At 48.8% G+C, this 23,532-nt stretch overlaps 1 protein-coding gene across 3 annotated transcripts in view; it reads right to left on the bottom strand.

Annotated features, from left to right (window-relative positions):
* The window catches only part of ralgapa2 (Ral GTPase activating protein catalytic subunit alpha 2), a 249,713-nt gene that overhangs the window by 40,934 nt on the left and 185,247 nt on the right, over window positions 1–23,532 (bottom strand). For all 3 annotated transcript variants that reach the window (XM_084310739.1, XM_084310741.1, XM_084310740.1), the window contains 2 exons: window positions 20,168–20,326; window positions 15,018–15,145 (listed from right to left, as the gene is read on the bottom strand). In XM_084310739.1, the coding sequence (XP_084166865.1) occupies window positions 15,018–15,145; window positions 20,168–20,326 (287 nt within the window). The remainder of the gene's footprint in view (window positions 1–15,017; window positions 15,146–20,167; window positions 20,327–23,532) is intronic.

The raw sequence follows: 23,532 nt of genomic DNA, 5'->3' as shown, positions 1-23,532 counted from the left end.
CATGTAGTGTGGGTGATATGATCATTAGAGCAGTTAGTATCGAAGACATAAAGAAATAACGCTGAAACTCACCGTAGCTTCCTCGTGCCGCTGGGAGATGAGCGTGGAACAGAAATTTTTCTATTATGGGATGTCGAAATATCCGATCCATTTCCAGGTTGTATAATAGTATATACGTCCAAATCATGTTGTTTATCGAGTTATTGGTAACGGATTGCTATCCGTTGTGATCAGCTCGAGTCCTGGGACTATTAGCGAGTGATCGGACCGAATTGAAATGAGCACCAGCTTCCACTTCCTGTTTATGCCCTGGGCGATCCGCCGATCGGCCACCAGATGGCGCTCTTGAACCGTTGGAGAGTTGAGAGGGGCTCACCAGTACATATAATGTCTCCGGGGGAGAAATATGATTTCGATCACAGATTTTTGAAATATTGATATCAAAGATAGCGTGTCCAGCGTCTTCGGCTGGCGGGGAAAGACACTGAACAGCGTCTTCGGCGATTAAAGTGTTAATAATAACAATAACAATAATTGTTACAAAGGATCAGATTAAACCGAATATATATATTTATTTATTGATATATATTGAATAGTATTTGTATATCGTTTGATATCCCTTGTATATTCCTTGTACATATACACGGAATATCCCTTTAGCCTACTATAGCCCATAATAGTTCATCCTCTTATTGGACAAAAGGACCAGGCGCCAGGGACCAGCCCCTGGCGTCAAGTTCAAAGGTACCGACGAGACATGTCCGTACTAGCCCCGGCTCCGCTCAGGGATACGGCTACCGAAATGAGAGTGGCACTATTTGTTCACCGTGCATATAAATATGGCGCAAGTAAATGTAGAAGACCCTTAGTCCTTTACCCTTCTACCCAACTTAGTAACAGAACGTGAAGCCTCACCCACGATACCGCGTGCGGTGAAGTATGGCCTGTTTGGCCTTAGAATAGCATCGAGACCTCGTGCGAATTAATAGCTGAATTGTCAGAGTTTGGCACTGTACCGTCGAGTGCGACGTATTTCTATTAAGTAATAATAGTCTATCGTGTATGGTGCATCGTGCGGTTAGAGTTCTAAAGTGACCAGCATCTCCAACGCTTCCTCGTGTTATCTAGAGTCTTAACCAGGCTGGGCCGACCACATGGCGCCTTCATCCGAGGAGATCTAGACGAGGACCGAGGGACATGTACACTGGATTACCTACCCGACGACTGCTGAGCCCTATGCGGCTGGAATATATTTGCTTTGGTACTGTGATTTGTGGAGCGGATAATCGCCGACGCCTGTGAGTGTTGGATTTACCCCCGAGAGGAGTCAAGTTGAGTCGGCGCTCAGAGAGACTGAGGTCGCCTAGCTTCTTCTTCACTGTGGAGCTACAGCCTACAAGAGAACCAAGGTGTATTCATCTGCGGATCAAGAGTCTACTGCACTGTCTTCTGTACTTGAAGTCTCCCTAGATATCGTTGACCAGACGGTCTACTACCGACGGCTCTCCTACCCCCCCTACCGGCCTACAACCGGGAGGACCCCTTCCAGAATATCCTGCTATATCATTAAGTGTACCATAGATCTAATTCCCTAAGAGCCAGGTTGTATACTTGCTTCCTGCGTAACCAGAGATTGGACATTCAGTGTTGATTTGCCTACGAGTACTCATTTGCCTTACAAGTGCATTCAAATCATAAATGTAATAGTAACTATCATATGTACCTTTTGCTATATTAAATATTTGATTATTACCTTTGTGTGGACCCGATTTCATTGTGGGAAAGTGTTCATCATATTTAGATATCGTGTACTGTATGGCCAGTAGTTAAAGTACATAAAGCGGTAGTGGTTTAATGATACCATACTTTGTAGGGGAATTGTACCCCTCAGTTACAATTGGTCCTTCGAGCCGGAGGGTAATTAGTGTAATATTAATATAGTGGTATTAATATTGAAATGGCCTATGATGAACACTCCACGAAACGGTCCTCCTAAAGTAGAACGCCCGCAGCGTAGACGGCAGCCACCTCAGTACTTAGAGGATTACGCTGCCAGTATACTACCTAGCCTTCTACAAACGGTAAACGCGGTAAAAGTAGAAAGTAAAATTATGTCCAACCCTATCAACCAGGATACCCCGACCACAGAGGCCCTAGTGGGTTCTAATGTAACTGACCAAGCTCACGGTGGGGACCAGGAGGGAACTGACACGACTTTACCCCCCGCCAAGACCTAAGAAGTAGTCCCCCAAGAGCTCCGGGAGGAAGACAACCCTCCAGAGATGGAACTCTGCACGGAACAAGATGAGGAGAGCGCAGAGGAGATAGAGCTCCAGGACTCCCCGCAGGGGAACGCATCCCCAACGGGTACTGCCAGGAGCGGATCACCTCAACCAGCGTCTTCCCCCAGCGAGGCGGAGAGGATGCTGGCACAGGCGTTCCTCGCCAGCCTAGCAGCCTCTACGGAGCGTGATCGACTCCAAGCACAGACGCTTAGCGAGCGCGAACATTCTACCATTGAAAGAGAACGCCTCCAAGCGTAGCAACAGAGCGAAGAAGAGCGCATACGTCTGGAGCTGAGACGCCTTCAGACGGAAGAGAATATGGCAAGAGACCGGGCCGACACCCAGCGTGCCGCTGCCGGTGCCCAAAGAGAAGCAGATCTCACCAAGCGCGAAGCCGAGCGCGACAGACTACAAGCCGAGCGCGACAGACTACAAGCGCAGCTAATGGAGCAGCTGATCACCAGGGCAACACCCCCTCCCTCCACAAGGGGTTCCAGGGCCTCGTCAAGACACGGGTCAAGGGCACCCTCCCCTAACCGATTAAGCGACCCTGAGCCCGACCACCAGAGAGATTCTATACCCCCCTCCGAACTCCTTCCCCGACTGGTCCCAGTGAGACCCAGCTACAAGGAAGGAACGGCGGACACCGCGGAGAGGCTAAATAGACGACTACAGGATCTAGAAGACCTGGCAGAGGAAGAAGAGGGAGAAGAGGAGAGTCAAGCCCGACAGCAGCACATTACTCCACAGGACCAGGAGGTCCAGTACAGCCCAGGCTATACCCCCGCGGCTCTGCGCTACAGACCCCCGACTCTATTCACGGGTGAGCATGACGCACGACCAGTCCAGAGGAATAGTACCTGGACCAGCGGGCCATGGTACCCTGCCGGTACCAGCCCACCGAGAGGCGTAAGAGGAGACTCGCCCAGGAGGCCTCTCTTCCAACGCTCACCGATGTGCCAGCCATCCACGGCGTCATACATTGGCACACCGACGTTTCCAGACTTCACCCATGAGAACCGAGCACAGTACACGGAGCTACGGATGTGCTTAGAGACAATGATGGTGGATGTAGCTGATGAACGCCACAAGTATGCTATCCTATTGAAGCACCTGAAAGTGCCCAGAGCGCACAACATAGCGCTGGCCTATGCCACCTCTACTACCCCATACACAGCGGCTCTAGCAGCACTAGACCAAAGATATGGACGTATATGGGATTACGTAATACAAGAGATAAGGCATATTGACCGCCTACCCCCAGCAACAGACAATCGCTCACTAGACGACCTGTCTATCAAAGTACAATCCCTGGTAGGGATGCTGGGGGTGCAACGAGAAAAGGGTATGCACGAACTATACGCAAACTTGAACGTCGAGAGGATTTTAGAGAAGCTGCCGCCCGCCCGACAGGAGCGCTTCAGGCGGCAAAGAGACCACCGTGATCCTAACGGTCCCGAGCCATCCCTCCTAGACCTAGCCGACTTCCTGGCGAGAGAAGTCAGCAGCCTACGGTTGGATACGTTCGTGCGGAGCAGACCAAGCTCCAGAGAGGGACCTAGGAGAGCAAACGATGGCCGAAGATCGGTGACTGTCATGCACCAATCAGAATCAGTACCGAGCAGCAAGAACCACAGTACCCCCTCGATGAAAGAGAAGTGGAAGATGGTGTGCCCGTACTGCGAGAAGGAACACTGGTTGTCACAATGTGACCCGTTCAAGAAGATGACCGCTGAAGAAGTGAGTCACTGGATAAAGTCCAACAGGCGCTGTTACCGATGTGCGCGCAGTCACATGGCAGCCGAGTGCCGCCTCAAGAAGAGGTGTAGTCGGTGTGACGGAGCCCACCTAGATGTCCTACACGACAGTAACAGAAGAAAGCCTGCACCATCCAGCAGCACAAAGGCAAGTGTTATGTACATTGACCCCGCTAGCAGCGGGGGCGCCCAGGTGCTCTTAAAGGTGGTCCGCGTAACACTGAGTTACCAAGATAAGGTCATGGACACTTACGCCGTCCTTGATGACGGGTCAGAGAAGACCCTTCTCCTCGCGTCCGCTGCGGCCCAGCTGGGGCTGCGGGGGAGCGAGAACCAGATGACGATTCGGACAATAAGAAGAGATCTAAAGACGATAAAGGGCGAGAATGTCTCCTTCACTATCGCAGCAAGCGGGCAGCCAGAGAGACGGTATAGGATTACTAATGCTTTCACCAGCCAAGAAATAGGACTATCGCAGTACACCTACCCCATCGCCAAGCTGATGGATAAATATGTGCACCTGCGTCAACTCCCTATCCCGCTCATAGACGGTGCCACCCCGACCCTGCTGATAGGCTCCGACCATGCAGACCTCATAGTCCCGATAGACCGGGTCCATACAGGACCCAGAGGTTGTCCTGCAGCAGTCGAGACCCGCCTAGGATGGACATTACAAGGCCCCCTCGCCAAGTCTCTTAACCGAACAGCAGCCACTAGCTGCCTCCACTCCGGAGCGACAGAAGAAGACACCACACTCCTGCAGCATGTCGAGAGGCTATGGACACTAGAGACAATGCCCTTTAAGAACGAAAAGAAAGACATTCGTTCTAAGGAAGATATTTACGCTATAACCCTCCTCGAGCAAGGGACAAAGAGAGTCACAGTCAACGGAGTGATGAGATACGCAACTCCACTCCTGAGGCGAGAGGGAATGCCCACCTTTCACACCACAAAAGAGGCGACGGAGCGGTATCTATTGAACACAGAGCGGCGCCTAGCCAAAGACCCCGCTCAAGAGGCTGTGTACCGCGCTGAGATTAACAAGCTAATCACAGCGGGACACAAAGAAAATTGACTGGCGACGTCATGCGCTGCTCTGCGCCTCCCTGATCAAAGACGGCTTTGATCTCCGGCAGCGGGCCAGCAGCGACCCCCCAGTATTGCGCAGCCTCAACCCAGAGGACAAGCCCCTGCTGCGGTTCCTATGGAGAGAGAGGATCGGAGATGAGCACCCAGCCATCTATCAATGGGAAGTCCTCCCTTTCGGAACCACATGCAGCCCATGCTGTGCTACGTTTGCACTACAAAAACACGTCGCAGAGGACCCAGCAGCAGATGAAGAGGTCCGACAAAGTGTGACAAATAGTTTCTACGTGGACAACTGTTTACAAAGCGTCTCGACGCCAGAAGAAGCCGAGGCTCTTCTACTCAAGCTCCGCGCCTCCCTGATCAAAGGCGGCTTTGATCTCAGGCAGTGGGCCAGCAGCGACCCGCAAGTACTGCGCAGCCTCTCCCCCGAGGACAAGGCAGCGAGCAGCGACACCTGGATGGCGACCATCCCAGGAGAAGCCCAAGAAATGACACTAGGACTAGTCTGGCGCTTCAAAACAGACTCGCTCCATTATAGACACAAACCCCTGACCAAGGAGCAGGGAAGGTCGACGGCAATACCGACCACCAGACGGAGTGTATACAGAACACTCGCCAGACAATATGACCCGTTGGGATGTATTCTACCTTACACCACCAGGGCAAAGATGATTGTAAGAGCGCTATGGGACAAGGACCAGGGCTGGGACGATCCCATACCCGAACACCTTGCATCCACATAGAGAGAGTGGGAGACGGAACTCCGCTCACTCCCAGGTGTTAATATACGCCGCAGCTACTTCCCACCCACAGTGAGGCCAGAGACATGCAAGATGGACCTGCACGTATTCAGCGACGCCTCCGAAGTAGCCTACGGTTCGGTGGCCTACTTGCGTGCCCGAGAGGAGGGAGGAGAAATACATACTGCCTTCATCCTGGCTCGCTCAAGAATAGCCCCACGAAAGCAACAATCTATCCCGCGTCTAGAGCTCTGCGCAGCCCTAGCAGGAGCGCAGCTCGCCACGTTAATCCAACGTGAACTCACCATCCCGGTGCAAAGAACAATCTTGTGGTCAGACTCCACGACAGTACTCACATGGATCCGGTCCGATTCGTGCAGATACAAGGTCTTCGTGGGAGTCAGAGTCACCGAGATTCAAGAGTTAACAGAAGTAGCGAGCTGGAGGTATGTGGACACCAAACACAACCCAGCTGACGTCATCACCCGGGGAATGTCCCTGGATGACCTCACCCGTCACAACCTCTACAGTGACGGACCAGAGTTTCTCAAGCTCCCCGAAGGAGAGTGGCCTACACCCACCCCACGGGAGGCGAGTAAAGAGGAGGCCGAAAACAAGAAACCTATGTTCTGTGGATTGAACACACTCGTCTCCACAGACTCCGACATAGACGATTGCCTCACCCTACAGAGTGCGCAGCTAAAGACATTTCTGTGGCACCACCCAGAGGTTCAGCCCACAACTGACATTTCAGCAGCTGACTACGAAGAAGCAGAACTTCTTCTACTACAACGAGCCCAGAGAGACTCGTTCCCCGATGAGCTAGCCTGTCTACAGGGAGCAAAGCCCGTCCCATCAGACAGCAGACTGCTCCACCTAGCCCCCGAGAACGACGCCCATAATCTCATCAGAGTGGGTGGTCGTCTGCGGAGAGCCCCAGACTTACCGGATGACGTCAAGTACCCGATAGTCTTGAACAGCCGACACAAGGTCACAGAGCTGATCATAAAGAAATACGACGAGGATGTGCACCACGCAGGGGCAGAGAGAGTCTTCGCGGAGATCAGACGTCGTTATTGGATACTGCAAGGGAGAGAAGCAGTGCGGCGCTTCCAGCGAACCTGTCTAGACTGTCGTAAGTGGCGAGCCCAGCCCAGTATACCCCGGATGGCTGACCTACCTCCCTGTCGCCTCCGACTCGGCGACAAGCCCTTTCACTCCACCGGTATGGACTGTTTCGGCCCGCTGTATATAAAGAAAGGAAGAGGAACCGAGAAGCGGTGGGGTATTGTATTCAAATGCATGACCACCAGAGCGATACATATCGAACTCCTCCCAACCATGAGCACAGACTCATTCCTTATGGCCTTCCGAAGATTCACATCACGGAAAGGAAAACAGTCTACATTATTGTCTGATCACGGGACAAACTTCAAAGGCGGAGAAAGAGAGCTGAGAGAGAGCTTCCAAGCTATGGGCCCAGAACTTAAGACCCACCTCGCTCCATTCCAGATTGACTTCCAGTTTAATCCCCCGAACGCACCTCACTTCGGTGGAACTTGGGAACGAGAAGTACGTTCTATAAAGACAGCCCTGTACGCCGTGCTTGGGGCCCAGACCGTGGCGGAAGAAGTCTTAATGACAGTCCTCACGGAGATCGAGGGAGTATTGAACTCAAAGCCCCTCGGTTACGTCTCAAGTGATGTAGCAGATGTCAACCCAGTCACCCCCAACACACTCTTGATGGGGCGGCTGGACCCCGCGCTACCCCAGACAATGTACAGGCCTGAAGAAGCGAACGGCCGAAGAATGTGGAGGTACAGTCAAGTACTGGCTGACAAGTTTTGGAACAGCTTCCTACTCCACTACCTACCGTCTCTACAGACCCGCCAGAAATGGGTGAAAGAGAGAGACAATTTGACAGAAGGAACAGTCGTCATGATTATCGACCAGTCACTACCCCGAGCTATGTGGCCGGCTGGCCGCGTAAGCAAAGTGATCACCGGTGCCGATGGAAAGGTCCGAGCAGCTGAAGTGCTCGTCCAAGGGCGGACCTACACCCGACCCGTGGCGAGGCTAATAGAACTGCCAAGGCTCCCTGATACTATCGATGACGACCATGACCCCATGACTTTGTGAACTGACTGACCCTCACAGCGGACATTGAGTAGTGGACAGTGCGGTTAATCTGTCTCTGCTTAGCTAATTAGGTGGGACTAATTAGGGGGCGGCTGTTACGAAGGATCAGATTAAACCGAATATATATATTTATTTATTGATATATATTGAATAGTATTTGTATATCGTTTGATATCCCTTGTATATTCCTTGTACATATACACGGAATATCCCTTTAGCCTACTATAGCCCATAATAGTTCATCCTCTTATTGGACAAAAGGACCAGGCGCCAGGGACCAGCCCCTGGCGTCAAGTTCAAAGGTACCGACGAGACATGTCCGTACTAGCCCCGGCTCCGCTCAGGGATACGGCTACCGAAATGAGAGTGGCACTATTTGTTCACCGTGCATATAAATATGGCGCAAGTAAATGTAGAAGACCCTTAGTCCTTTACCCTTCTACCCAACTTAGTAACAGAACGTGAAGCCTCACCCACGATACCGCATGCGGTGAAGTATGGCCTGTTTGGCCTTAGAATAGCATCGAGACCTCGTGCGAATTAATAGCTGAATTGTCAGAGTTTGGCACTGTACCGTCGAGTGCGACGTATTTCTATTAAGTAATAATAGTCTATCGTGTATGGTGCATCGTGCGGTTAGAGTTCTAAAGTGACCAGCATCTCCAACGCTTCCTCGTGTTATCTAGAGTCTTAACCAGGCTGGGCCGACCACATGGCGCCTTCATCCGAGGAGATCTAGACGAGGACCGAGGGACATGTACACTGGATTACCTACCCGACGACTGCTGAGCCCTATGCGGCTGGAATATATTTGCTTTGGTACTGTGATTTGTGGAGCGGATAATCGCCGACGCCTGTGAGTGTTGGATTTACCCCCGAGAGGAGTCAAGTTGAGTCGGCGCTCAGAGAGACTGAGGTCGCCTAGCTTCTTCTTCACTGTGGAGCTACAGCCTACAAGAGAACCAAGGTGTATTCATCTGCGGATCAAGAGTCTACTGCACTGTCTTCTGTACTTGAAGTCTCCCTAGATATCGTTGACCAGACGGTCTACTACCGACGGCTCTCCTACCCCCCCTACCGGCCTACAACCGGGAGGACCCCTTCCAGAATATCCTGCTATATCATTAAGTGTACCATAGATCTAATTCCCTAAGAGCCAGGTTGTATACTTGCTTCCTGCGTAACCAGAGATTGGACATTCAGTGTTGATTTGCCTACGAGTACTCATTTGCCTTACAAGTGCATTCAAATCATAAATGTAATAGTAACTATCATATGTACCTTTTGCTATATTAAATATTTGATTATTACCTTTGTGTGGACCCGATTTCATTGTGGGAAAGTGTTCATCATATTTAGATATCGTGTACTGTATGGCCAGTAGTTAAAGTACATAAAGCGGTAGTGGTTTAATGATACCATACTTATCAATACAGTCAGGGAATTGTACCCCTCAGTTACAATAATGATGTAATAATGTAAAAATTATCATTAAAAATACCTGATTATGAGAAGAAAAAAATTACGATGCATGGAATATTGTTGAGGCACACTAGTTACAACTATATTTCAAACAGGCACTCCATGTCAAAAAGGTTGCTGGCCCCTGGTCTAGACCATTTCCTGCTTGCTGTTAGTGCCAAGAAACAGCCGAGGCTAAATGAGAAGAATAAGAAGCTCAGTTCATTCACTTGTTGATCTCACTCCGAGAGACTCGTCTCACTCTAGTGTCAACCCCACTCACGCACTGAGAGAGAGAGTGGAGTCGGGAGGAATGAAGCAACTCAGAATACATGCCAGTGAATCGGGATATATGTATGATTCATGTAAACAACTATGTGTACCGTATATCCTATGTCTAACACTACTAGGCTACTGGCTAGCAAAGATTACGCCACTCAAGCACCTATCCCCTTTCAGTATTGTAAATCACGCCAACATCGTTGGACGAGCTAACGCTCCGTGAATCAACAGTCCCTTCTAAGATGATGTAAAGTGTCACACAGAAATTTCAAAGGTACTCACAGTTGCACAAGGGTTTCGGACAGACCGACGCTAGGGTTTGAAAGCTCTGCGTTGCTAATAAACATTTAAAATAATTCTAATAAACTTGTCAACACTGCTCAAAGCGGCTTTACTTACGGCTTTGGCTGCGCCTGTGCTGTGATTCACGGAGAGCTTTAGCTCGTCCAACGATGTTGGCATGATTTACAGTACCGAAAGGGGCTATAAAGCACCATAACCACCCGCCACACCAACCCATGTGTGATTTGCTGCTAGATGCAAAAGAAAGCCAAGCTAAAAGATTGACAATGAATTGATACGCGTTACAGAATTTGGCGGCCTGCTGGTGCTAACGTTAGCCGCTAGCATCCATTCACCATCACTGACATTAAGCTAAACTAAAGCTAGAGGTGAAGCTACAAGGCAAAACTAAAGCTAACGTTAGTTGCTAGCATCCATTACCATCACTGACATTAACACTTTGAGTGCCAGCAGGGGGCGCACGGGTTGGCTCTGGATTGCCAAGGCTCTATTCAATGAGAGAGCGAGCACATTTGCGAATGAGTGGGATCGTCTCCGGTTACATGCCTGACAAGTAAAATGTGGAATCCGGACTCTTTTTTCCCCATCCATTTCATTCAGTCCAAACCAATGGGGTGCAATACCATCCGGAGAGACGATGGGGGGCGGTATTTTCCCTGTTCGAGCTCAGACAGATCCCCACCGGTAACGTGAGGCTAGATTGATGAAAAATTTATGGAAATCGATAATAAAAAAAATAACGATTAAATAACGAGATTTCTCGTTCTTGGCACTCAACGCATGGCATGAACTAACGAGATTTCTCGTCGTTGGCACTCAAAGTGTTAAGCTAAACTAAAGCTAGAGGTGAAGCTACTAGGCAAAGCTAAAGCTAACGTTAGCCGCTAGCATCCATTAACACTTTGGGTGCCAATCACGTGTTAACACGTTTCTGGGCCCCAAACGTTGAGTGCCAAACACGTGTTAACATTTATTCATTATTTATCCATCCAGGGAGCCTGGTGTTACCATTGGGAATGGGTCTAAGGTCGCCAAAGTGCAATACCGGCCGCATCCAGCTAGATGGCGGTATCGAGCACCCTTTTAAACCTTGTATCTTGGCCTGTGCATCGATCTAATGTCTCCGGGTAGTTTTTTGTGTGTGCAAGGGCAGCGGTTATAACGGTCGGATTGAGAAGAATCAAATGCTCCTGATGCATGATGTGTGGTGGATAATGTTGGCGACACGATGGACATCAATACTTGGAATCCCGATCAGATAATTGGAATATTCTTTTTGGGGTACATCCTAGTCAAGGTAAGGGCTATATGATATCAATCTTGCGTTGATCCAAGCATGTCTTCACCTCGATCCGAATGTGTGTGTGTAACGTTAGTCCACAACGTATGCCGTTGGTGACGATCGAAGCATCAAAAGACCCCCCCCCCCCTTCATGCATTCATGATGAAACATAATACCTATGATATAGATTTGATTTGAGAATAATAGCGAGTCCAGGCAAGAAACGGCAATGGTTAGCATTTCGGGAATTACCCCAGACCGATCTAAAAACATACTTATATTCACCACGGTATAACCGGAAGAAAGTCACTGTCAAATGACCATAGTATTGTATCCATAGCTATAATATAGAATATAGTTATAGCTCTACAAACAAGGTGATGGACTACTATCTTTTAAAGCGTGGCAGTGAATAGATGGGGCCCCGAAATGGGCGTGGCACCCAATGTGTTAACATCACTAACATTAAGCTAAACTAAAGCTAGAGGTGAAGCTACTAGGCAAAGCTAAAGCTAACGTTAGCTGCTAGCATCCATTAACATCACTGACATTAAGCTAAACTAAAGCTAGAGGTTAAGCTACTAGGCAAAGCTAAAGCTAACGTTACCTCTAGGCCGCATCTTCGCTTCAGTAAGGACGAGTAAATAACATTAAATACAGTCAGTCAGTCAGTCAGTCAGTCAGTCAGTCAGTCAGTCAGTCAGTCAGTCAGTCAGTCAGTCAGTCAGTCAGTCAGTCAGTCAGTCAGTCAGTCAGTCATTCAGTAAGTGATTGAGACTTGAATTGGCCGGCCCCAAGGTCTGGCAAAGAAAAATATGTCTTTCAACTGTTTAATACACATGCCTAGTATCTGTCTATATATGTGTGCGTGTGTGTATGTGTACATGTTTGCGTGTGTATCCACCAGTGTAGCTGGTGGTGATTTTTCAATATCAAATCCAATTAGCCGGAGAGGCGGTGCGAGCCGGGCAGCGGGCCACTGGAGCCCTCTCCATCCTCATGGCGGAGCGGGGAGAGGGGGAGGGAGCGCCACAGTGCCATACCGGCCCTTTTATCTGGACACATGGGGGCCATATAGCTTCTCTTTGAAGAAATATTCCAACTAATTACCTTTGAGAGCGTCCTTGCAGGCACAGAGCAGATTGAGCATCGCCGGAGCATTGTGGAGAGAAAAACTAAGGACAGGGGATTTCATCTCTGCACACTGGGGGGGGGGGGGGGGGGGGGGAGGAAAAAATAAATAGAAACAGCCGCCTGCACAGGAGAGAAAAAAATAAATAAAAAGAAAAGCCCGGGGGTCATTGTTCCGACTTGTAAAAGCAAGAAGAAAGCGACATACTTTGAGAAGATGAGAAAGAGATGACTGGGGAAGAGAGAGCAGCCACTCCAGAGATCCGAGCAGATAAAGGAGCGATTGCACCTGCGGGTCAGACCTTCCTCCATCCCGTTGCTTTTTGGCAATCGTCTTCTCTTCCCCGGTTCACGGTGGTAGAAGATCAGGGGGCTTCATGTGTTTCCGACCCGGCGAAGAAAAGGGAAACGGCTTCGAAAAACTTGTGAATTTACAAACACCGCCAACGCTAAGCTTCGTTCCTTGGTTTATTTGATTCATATACACCCCCTCTCCTCACCAGCTCCTCCAGCCTGGCGGACCGACGGACCACACGTACAGAATCATACAGAACGGGCTTTATTGCCACCTCCCTATATTATGTTACAACACAGAGGAGTGGAAGTCTTTGTGTCCACGGCTCCTCAACATAAAGTAGTACATACAGATACATGATACAGATGAGATACAGACACCCGTGCTGACGGTGTGCACAGCTTGGTGCAGCCATTCATCTCCAGTCTCGTGGAGTGCCGTACGGGGGGGCCCTGGCAGCCTACTGTAGCTGTGCCAGAGCTCCAGAGACGAAGCGCTTATCTCCTCTCCTAGATCATGCCTTTGTGCTGGCTCGCTCCTCTGCTGAGGAATGCCAGGTTGTTGGGGGGGACGGGGGACGGGGGGACCCCTGGCCAAGCCTAGGAACCAATGGCGGTTCTCCCGCCACCCTTAAGGCTCCCGGTAGCAGGCGCCCCCCCTGGCAGTGAGAGTCACACTAGGGTAATTCACTTGGCGTCGGGTAACGGACATCTGTCACTCAGGATGCCCCGGGGGGCCAGACAGTGAAAGCCTGATATGGGAAGTAGGATGTGCAGGGAGTGATGCCGCACTGTGAGACTAATGCATGCAGGCACATACTTACACACACCTGGCAACAACACAGTAGTAGCGGGATTATAAAAAGAGAAAACGCAGAGACAACTACTTTTGTGGAGATGGATTTTCCTCTTTTTTCAACTATAGTAAACTTACAGTAAGCCAAGGTCTCGAGACACCACTGATATTAGCCCCCCCCCCTCCCCAACTGGAAACCTCCTTGGGGGTGGGAGGTGGGGTAGGAGGGTTTCTATAGCAACAGCCAGAGGGGCAGCACTGTGCTGTACATGGCGTCCGAGAAGGAGCAGGGCTTTATGTGGGGGATCGGGTTTCTCCCTCCGGGGCCTGTCCCCTCTCCCTCTCCCTCTCCCTCTCTCTCTCTCTCTCTCTCCCCCTCTCCTCCCTTCCATCCCTCTCCCCCCCTCGGTGCTCCTTGCATTCACATGCTAATTCATCTCCATTGGTGATTACACTCCCTTTAAACCAACTGACAACTACAGCTGGAGTCAGGCGCTTAACGGCACGCTGTTGGACGGATGGAGGGAGGGATGAGTGTGTGTGTGTAACATATGTATGTGTGCGTGTGTGTGTGTAACATATGTATGTGTGCGTGTGTGTGTAACATATGTGTGTGTGTATAACATACTTGTGTGTGTGTATATAACATATTTACGTGTGTGTATAACGTGTGTGTATAACATAGTTATGTGTGTGTGTATAACATATTTATGTGTGTGTGTATATAACATATGTGTGTGTGTGTATAACATATTTATGTGTGTGTATAACATATTTATGTGCCTGTGTGAGTGCTTGTACTTGTTTGCCGTTCTTATTTTGGCTCTCCTACACATACTCATAGAAAACATCAGTGATGGATGATGACGCATCCATTATCAGTCGCTCCCTCTGTAGGTTCCAAAACATGTCCCCTCCTCCCTCCTTCCCCTGCGCCACTGCGGGCTGTGAACCAGCTCTCTGCTCGAATAGCTGTATGTAAATCAGCCCATGAAGATCAGATCGGTGTCAGCACTCTGCCCGGCACATTGGCTGACGCCACGCGGGACACAACTGGTGCTGCTGAAAGTCTGACGCTGGTAGTAAAATAAATAAATAAAAGAGCCACACAGAGGGAGACAAATTGATTAACAAAAACATAGCGGGGGAACCGCAAATGGTGAGATGAAACACTACCGAGATGATCGACACACGTTTAGAGGGTCAACTGGGCTCTTCAACACTGGGACCTCCTGATGAACCCCTCCTCTTATCGTTAGGGGAGAGGCTGTAGTAAGAGGAGAGGAGGGGAGAGGGGAGAAGAGGAGAAGAGAAGAGGAGAGAAGAGAAGATGCAATAAGAGAAGAGAAGAGGAGAGAAGAGGAGAGAAGAGGAGATGAAAGAAGAGAAGATAAAAGGAGAGAAGAGAAGAGGAGAGAGGATAAGAGAAGAGGAGAGGAGAGTGATATAAAAGGATACAAGCTCTGGTAGAGAGTCAGGCGGGACTTGACAGCTCTGCTGGCGTTGATACAGGTGGCCCGCACCAGGCTTGGCAATAGTACTCCCGTGACGATGGCGCCGTTGAACAGAGGCCCGAAGTAGGGGACCTGAGGGAGAGAAAAGAAAGAGAAACAAAAGTGGTGAAGAATTTCCGATTTAAAAAACGGGAATATTGATTCTGACTTTGTTTGGTCAGCAGACTCTCATTGTAAACTTGAACGCGCCCAAAACTTGGACATGGTTAATTAGAAATCGTATTTAAAAAAAGGTACCGTTGCTCCATCTGTTTAAGGCCAAGGTTCAAGTTGAAATTGGATTTCGCCTAACTTTGCATGACAACCGCACATATCTAATGTGAATCAATGTCGGGTAAATGAAATTAAAATGACAATCAATAGTAGACAAAGGACTCATATTGAACTACTGGGCAAATACAATGGGGGCAATATGCATTTCAGCCGCAGCGTGTGTGCGAGTGTGTGCGCGAGTGTGTGTGGGTACACACGCGTCTGTTCATGCATATTGGAGGGGGCCCTTAATCACTGGGGCTCAATGGTCGTTGACCTGGAAGTTGACGTGAATGTCAAAGTCTCTCCAAAAGGTCCCGCTGTCTTTAACATAGCACAACTCATTATACAGACAGACTGCCTGGCCACAAGAACGAGTCTTCTTAAGACACTTTAACATAGCACAACTCATTATACAGACAGACTGCCTGGCCACAAGAACGAGTCTTCTTAAGACACTTTAACATAGCACAACTCATTATACAGACAGACTGCCTGGCCACAAGAAAGAGTCTTCTTAAGACACTTTAACATAGCACAACTCATTATACAGACAGACTGCCTGGCCACAAGAAAGAGTCTTCTTAAGACACTTTAACATAGCACAACTCATTATACAGACAGACTGCCTGGCCACAAGAACGAGTCATAACATAACACACTTTAACATAGCACAACTCATTATACAGACAGACTGCCTGGCCACAAGAACGAGTCTTCTTAAGACAATTTAACATAGCACAACAGTTGTACTCATTATACAGACAGACTGCATGGCCACAATAACGAGTATTCTTAAGACACTTTAACATAGCACAACTCATTATACAGACAGACTGCATGGCCACAATAACGAGTATTCTTAAGACACTTTAACATAGCACAACTCATTATACAGACAGACTGCCTGGCCACAAGAACGAGTCTTCTTAAGACACTTTAACATAGCACAACTCATTATACAGACAGACTGCCTGGCCACAAGAACGAGTCTTCTTAAGACACTTTAACATAGCACAACTCATTATACAGACAGACTGCCTGGCCACAAGAACGAGTCTTCTTAAGACACTTTAACATAGCACAACTCATTATACAGACAGACTGCCTGGCCACAAGAACGAGTCTTCTTAAGACACTTTAACATAGCACAACTCATTATACAGACAGACTGCCTGGCCAGTGGCCACAAGAACGAGTCTTCTTAAGACACTTTAACATAGCACAACTCATTATACCGACAGACTGCCTGGTGAGAACGAGTCTTAACACACTTTAACATAGCACAACTCATTATACCGACAGACTGCCTGGTGAGAACGAGTCTTAAGACACCACCAAATATATGGAGTTTCAAGAAAGAAAAGATATCATTAACACCAATGAAAATGTAAAGAAACCCAGCTAGTGTGAGACTGGGTGAACTTTGGTCCGAAACCGGCGTTGATGGTTCTTGGCAGTGGCTATTCCAACTATTCCCCCACCAGCACAGATAAAGCCTTGTGTTGGCTAGCGAACTGCTCTTCTGTGTGTGTGTGTGTGTGTGTGTGTGTGTGTGTGTGTGTGTGTGTGTGTGTGTGTGTGTGTGTGTGTGTGTGCGGGGGGGGGGGGGGGGGTATTGTTTGGACTGTCCCTCACAAATAAATGGACAGCATTTATATAGAGCTTTTATCCAAAGCGCAAACGTATGCCTCACATTCACCCCATTCACTCACATTCACACACCGATGGCAGGGGCAACTGTGCAAGGTCGATTTTCAGAGGAATGTGAAGCAGAACATGGGAACGTGTAAATGTACAGATATGCCCTCTATGATGCATGAAATCACACCAACAATACATTTGCCGCGCTTTTCACAACACCCCGCCATTCGGCTTGACCTGGGCGTTGTCATAGAGGTCAATGCATGTGCCATACAACAGGGTCGACCAATTCGGCTCAACTAAATAGGCTGTGGAATTTCATTCGTCGAGACAATTGTCAACAGGATATAGTCTGAATGATAGGTTACAAGGTTATCCCGTTAGTTCTTTATTACAGTAGGTTTTGTATGCACATCAAAAACCTTTCTGAATTTTATTTGTGACATTTTCAGCCCTTATCGCGTCACAGTCCAATGTTAAAAAGATCTAGAGAGGCTTTTTATATTTTTTTATTTAAATATAATTATTATTACTTTATTTGCTATGCTATATGCATGGTATTTTATGTTTGTTAAAATAAGTGGTCTACATAAAAAAAACAATAGCTCTACACTCCTATAGCCATCACTGATTGTGTGTTTGGTCATGGGTCTCCCTCTGCAGTAAACAGAGAATACAATTTCTGGTATCCCATTACCCTTTATCCAATCAGGCGAGAGAACTCCACACTGCAAAAATGGTCTGACAAAAAAAATATAGATATAACTAATAGTATGCACAGGTGGCAGAAAATCCTGTGAGGTTTTTGAAAAAGGTTGGCCGGGCTGCATGCTGCACACTGGATAGCTTCCGTTCTTGTAAAAATAGATTCCCAAAGCGTAAACGTAGATTGGGCACAGGTTTACGCTACACTTGCCTTTTTTTTGCAACTCTGTTATTGTCAGTTAAAAGAATAAAAAGAAAACAGACAAATTAGCTTAACTTGCTTAAGTTTAACCCTAGGTTGCATGGTGATTCTGAGTAGTAACTATGCACTAAACTGAAAAACAATTGGGTAGGCAGTATTGATCTCAAATACTATCCTATTTCCTATCTTTAGTCTAAGACAATCCGACATCCACAGGAAGGTCATGTAAGGAGGACTGCGCTAAGTAGAGTGGCCAAGATGAAAGCTGTGCAGATGGATGAAAGTAGCAGCTCTGAGAGCCCAATGCAGACAGTGTGTAATAATGCACTGCTGGAGAGACAGAATGAGAGCCTTCATCTCAGAGGGAGAGGTAGGAAGAGAGGGGGAGAGAGAGAGAGAGAGAGAGAGAGAGAGAGAGAGAGAGAGAGAGAGAGAGAGAGAGATAGAGGTGGAATGCTATAAACATCTAGACAGTCTGAGCTGAACAGGAATGGAGAATACTTCAGTTGAAAATGAAGTGCTGAAATTGTCCTGCATGGTTCTTATATATAGTGTGTACATCACTTGATTTAAAACATGTAGTGTGTACCTCACTTGATTTAAAACATGTAGTGTGTACCTCACTTGATTTAAAATGTGTAGTGTGTACCTCACTTGATTTAAAACATGTAGTGTGTACCTCACTTGATTTAAAATGTGTAGTGTGTACCTCACTTGATTAAAAATGTGTAGTGTGTACCTCACATGATTTAAAACATGTAGTGTGTACCCTACTTGATTTAAAACATGTAGTGTGTACCCCACTTGATTTAAAAGATGTAGTGTGTACCTCATTAGATTTAAAATGTGTAGTGTGTACCTCACTTGATTTAAAATGTGTAGTGTGTACTGTACCCCACACAATTTAAAACATGTAGTGTGTACCTCATTAGATTTAAAATGTGTAGTGTGTACTGTACCCCACTCAATTTAAAACATGTAGTGTGTACCTCATTAGATTTAAAATGTGTAGTGTGTACCTCACTTGATTTAAAATGTGTAGTGTGTACTGTACCCCACACAATTTAAAACATGTAGTGTGTACCCCATTTGATTTAAAACATGTAGTGTGTACCCTACTTGATTCAAAACATCTCATTGTAAAAAGAGATGCCAATCAAATTTAGATGAGATGTGTCTTTTGACGAGGGCATATCGAAGTACAGCTTGGCCCAACTCAACCCCCAAACAAGTCTCTACCCAAACCAAGCCTCTTTCAATGAGCAAACCCGACTGAAGCCTGAAATCTTCCAACAATATTGATGAAAACAGCTAATTTCTACATCTCTACACTATATATCTTTTGACCCAAACACGCAAGGGAGCCTGACCAGGGGCCGTTGTGTATGTGTGTGTATCCAATCCAACTTTATTTGTATAGCACATTTAAAAACAACATGGTTGACCAAAGTGCTTCACAGTAAAAACCATAATATAGTAAAAAAAAACACAAACACAATACAAAGTACACAGAACTACAAACAAAATTACAGCAGCAGAGCAGACTAAATATATATACCGGTATATTTTTTTTTCAAATGATGTTTTTGGTAGATTTTTTTATTTGTTTGTACTACCGGGCAGTCCGGTAGAGAGAGAGATAGAGGAAGAACGGGAGACAGAGCGGGGGGAAGACATTCGGCAAAGGACGCCGGGTCCAGGAATCGAACCTGGGTCGGCCGCTTCGTGACGCAGCGTGTTACATGGGTCGCCACTTGGGTGCCCCAGACTAAAACATTTTAAGAGCTAGGGAGAACAAATGTTTTAAAATGGGACTTAAACACTGGGAGCAGCCTAATGTGGGGGGGCAACTCGTTCCACAGTTTGGGGGCTGCAACCGCAAATGCACGGCCCCCCCTGTTTTTTAGCCTGGATTTAGGGACAACAAGGAGGGACTGGTCAGCAGACCTCAGAGACCGTGATGGGGTGTAGGGGTGCAGGATCTCGGTGAGGTAGGGTGGGGCCAGACCATTCATTGCTTTATAAGCAAACAGCAGGATCTTAAAATTGACCCTAAACTGCACAGGCAGCCAATGAAGGGAGGCGAGGACAGGAGTGATGTACTCCCGTTTGCGTGTCCCTGTCAACAGCCGTATGTGTGCGTGTGTGTGTGTGTGTGTGTGTGTGTGTGTGTGTGTGTGTGTGTGTGTGTGTGTGTGTGTGTGTGTGTGTATGTATGTATGTATGTATGTATGTATGTGTGTGTGTGTGTGGAGCTTTGCGACTACGGCGTCCAGAGTGCCCCGCTATACCTGCGCTTTCTTCATGATCTGAATGAAGTGCATGTGGTTCTTCATGGGGTAGACGACGATCAGCACGTCTCCGAAGTCGGTGGGCACGATGCCGCGGCGGTAGTCCCTGGTGTGCTCCGACCACACGATGTGCACCTCGTCATTTCCCAGGTGACGCAGCTGTCGCACACAGAAGGGGAAAGAAGAAAAATCACAGCACAGTCAGGGGTGTGTGTGTGTGTGTGTGTGTGTGTGTGTGTGTGTGTGTGTGTGTGTGTGTGTGTGTGTGTGTGCGTGTGTACCGTTCCCATCGCTATGGTGATGACGGGGGAACAAAACATTGCAGGACATTAAACACGGTGGCTGGAATACTAAGGAGGAGATGAAGGAGGCGTACGGCACGAGCGGATGGGAAACATCCTAATGAAGGAAATTAATCAGTGAGCGCTCGTAGGTGATGAGATTCCATAAACCGGGGCATAATGAAAATAATACTGATCGTTACATACGAGTCGTTGTATTTAAATGCCAAATGCTCCCCCTATAAGCACTGGTTGATGAAGGCATCATCCTACAGAGAGGAGGTTAAGACAGCGGGGGAGTGCTTACTGCTCAGTCGCAACGGTTTGTTTGAATAAAATGCTTTTAATATGGGTTACATGAACCACAGGTCCGGGTCCAATTTATAGTTTTTTTTATTTTTCATTACAAATTCAAATTGCAAACATCAAAATGCATAAAATTGAGCATTTTAAAACCAATCATTTAAATCCAATTACCCCCCCCCCCCCCCACCCCCTTCCAAATACAACATTAAATTGCCTCCCATTTCCACTATTCACAAACACAAATGAGACTGCGCAGGACAAAAAAGGCACGCTTAAATTACAGGAAATTGGAACTTGACTGATGCCAATTTGAAACAGGTAAACACGCCCCCCCCCCCCCCCCCCCCCAGCCATAACCAAGTAGATGTCTTCCATGCATGGATTACCTGCTAGCTTCCACTTTACTTTAGCTACTATGGTGATGTTGAATCTAGCTCCTCTGCGGTATCATGGCAGCTTAGAGTGGAAAACATCTGCCAATGTACTGGCCGCCTAATGAGCCATTAAGAAAACATGCCCTTGCCACCAAAAAATGCAATTAGCGCATTCTAATATAAACCCTTAATTATGGTAATGCGGTAATGTTAAACAAATCCACGGCATGCTGATTACGCCGCCCGTTTGCCGGGTTCGGTTCGTCTGTCCGGGGAATCGGCGGCTCCGCGAAGCGGGTTTACCCACCGGGACATATTGCAGAGAGAATGTTGAATATGCATCGGCTAATCAACCCGGGGGGGGATGTTAATCCGGGGTTGGGAGCGCATTAGCATCAGGAACGAGTTGAATCAAGAGGTTACAGTGAACGCTTATCGCCACACTTCAGTCACTTTAGTCATCGGCGCCTTGATAGTTAGTGTACCAAAAGTCTTTCCTATAAAATATGACCTAAGTCAAAGGCTCTTGTCCAATTAGCCCTGGTTGACCTCCCACCAAGGCAGCGGGCCTCACACACATGGAGACGCTGGTCCAGAGGTCTCCCCGGAGCACAAGTGCCTCCTTATAAAAACACAGCCCAGCAGGCCAGTTAAGCCACAGTGCCTGAGGGTGCTGAGTGCTAGCTAAAGCGCGCGCGCACGCTGCATGCACACAGACACAGACCACAAGCACCCTACATGGCCTGACCCCCACCCCGCAGGTCGCTCCTATAACCGTATTACTGAAGCCAGCTGCTGCTGCTGGGCCCTGCACAGCGCTGCCCTAAAGCTCACAATTGGATTGAGGAATTCATGTTTTTTCCTCTTCCCTTTTCTTTTTGGTTTAGCCGGGGGCCTGTTTTCTCCCCCCGTCGCCATCAAACAGACAATCTGGCCAGTCAAAGCCCCCCCAACCCCCGCCCCCCCCCCCCCCCCCCCCCCGTGCGCCACGGCCCCTCCTCCACAGTAGACATCTATGGTTACAGGCAGCCAGGCGAGTGCCCCCCCCCCCCCCCCCCCCCCTCACCACGGCCCCTCCTCCACAGTAGACATCTATGGTTACAGGCAGCCAGGCGGGTGCCCCCCCCCCTCCCGCACCACGGACCCTCCTCCACAGTAGACATCTATGGTTACAGGCAGCCAGGCGGGCCCCTCCTCCACAGTATCTATGGTTACAGGCAGCCCCTCCTTCACAGTATCTATGGTTACAGGCAGCCAGGCGGGTGGCTGCTGGACTCAAACTTTGATTTGTAAATTGACAGGGAAACTTCCTGCCTGGGAAGCAGATAAAGCCTCTTTTTTCATCCCAATTCTTCACCCACACAACCCCCCCCCCTCCCCCCTCCCCCCTTCCCTCTCCTAAGCTTCCACGCGTGCAGCCGGCCTGCCAATTTCTGCGGGGCCTGCGGCTAGTGTGAGGATCTGTGCAAGGGCAGCAGCAGCAATTACAGGGGCTCCCGGTCAAATGAATGGAAGCCGGCTGGCGGCACACTCCAGTCGGGGGCCGGCCCGCCCCTCCAAGCGCCTCACTCCGGCCGGCCAAAATCGAATCTGCACTCGGCCTAACTAATTTCCGCCTCCTCCCGAGCACAGGTTCAGTATGGGGTCGGCGGCAGTAGGGGCTGTTTTTGAGCGGAGAGGGGGGGTGAGGGGTGGGGTGTAGGACGGGGGTGGTTGTATATGAGGAGAGCCTGATGAATTTATTTTCTCAGCGGGGCACCGTATGAGAAGATTGGCGACACGGGCAGGGGTCTCGCACCTCATTTCTCCGTGCTAACTGCTGCCGGTAAGCTACAGCCCAGAATCCTGCCACAGCGCCCAATCGATCGCTCCTGCGGCGGAGGCAAGAATCGGATAAAAGGATCCTGCCGGCATCCGGTCTGCGCCTGCCCTAGCAGGGAGAGCTAATGGCTGAATCCAGGCCCCGGTCACAGCGCTTGGGGAGGGGGGCAGGGGCTAGCAGAATCATAGTCATTACCACAGCGGCATATGCCCTCTGTTCACTCACACGCCTGCTATCCTGGTCCTCTTCAGACCTGCCCATCCACGGCCGCTAATCAATGCCCGCACACTGGTGTCACACCTCCACATCCACAGCTTAACACAGAGCAGAGAGCCACAACAACACACCGCTCTGGACAGACAGAGCAGAGAGCCACAACAACACACCGCTCTGGACAGACAGAGCAGAGAGCCACAACAACACACCGCTCTGGACAGACTGAGCAGAGAGCCACAACAACACACCGCTCTGGACAGACAGAGCAGAGAGCCACAACAACACACCGCTCTGGACAGACAGAGCAGAGAGCCACAACAACACACCGCTCTGGACAGACAGAGCAGAGAGCCACAACAACACACC

This window comes from Notolepis coatsorum, assembly GCF_963971535.1.
Source record: "Notolepis coatsorum genome assembly, chromosome: 3".
Lineage (NCBI taxonomy): Eukaryota > Metazoa > Chordata > Actinopteri > Aulopiformes > Paralepididae > Notolepis > Notolepis coatsorum.
The sequence above is the reverse complement of the archived record's forward strand: the minus strand, read 5'-3'. Positions and strand labels throughout refer to the sequence as shown.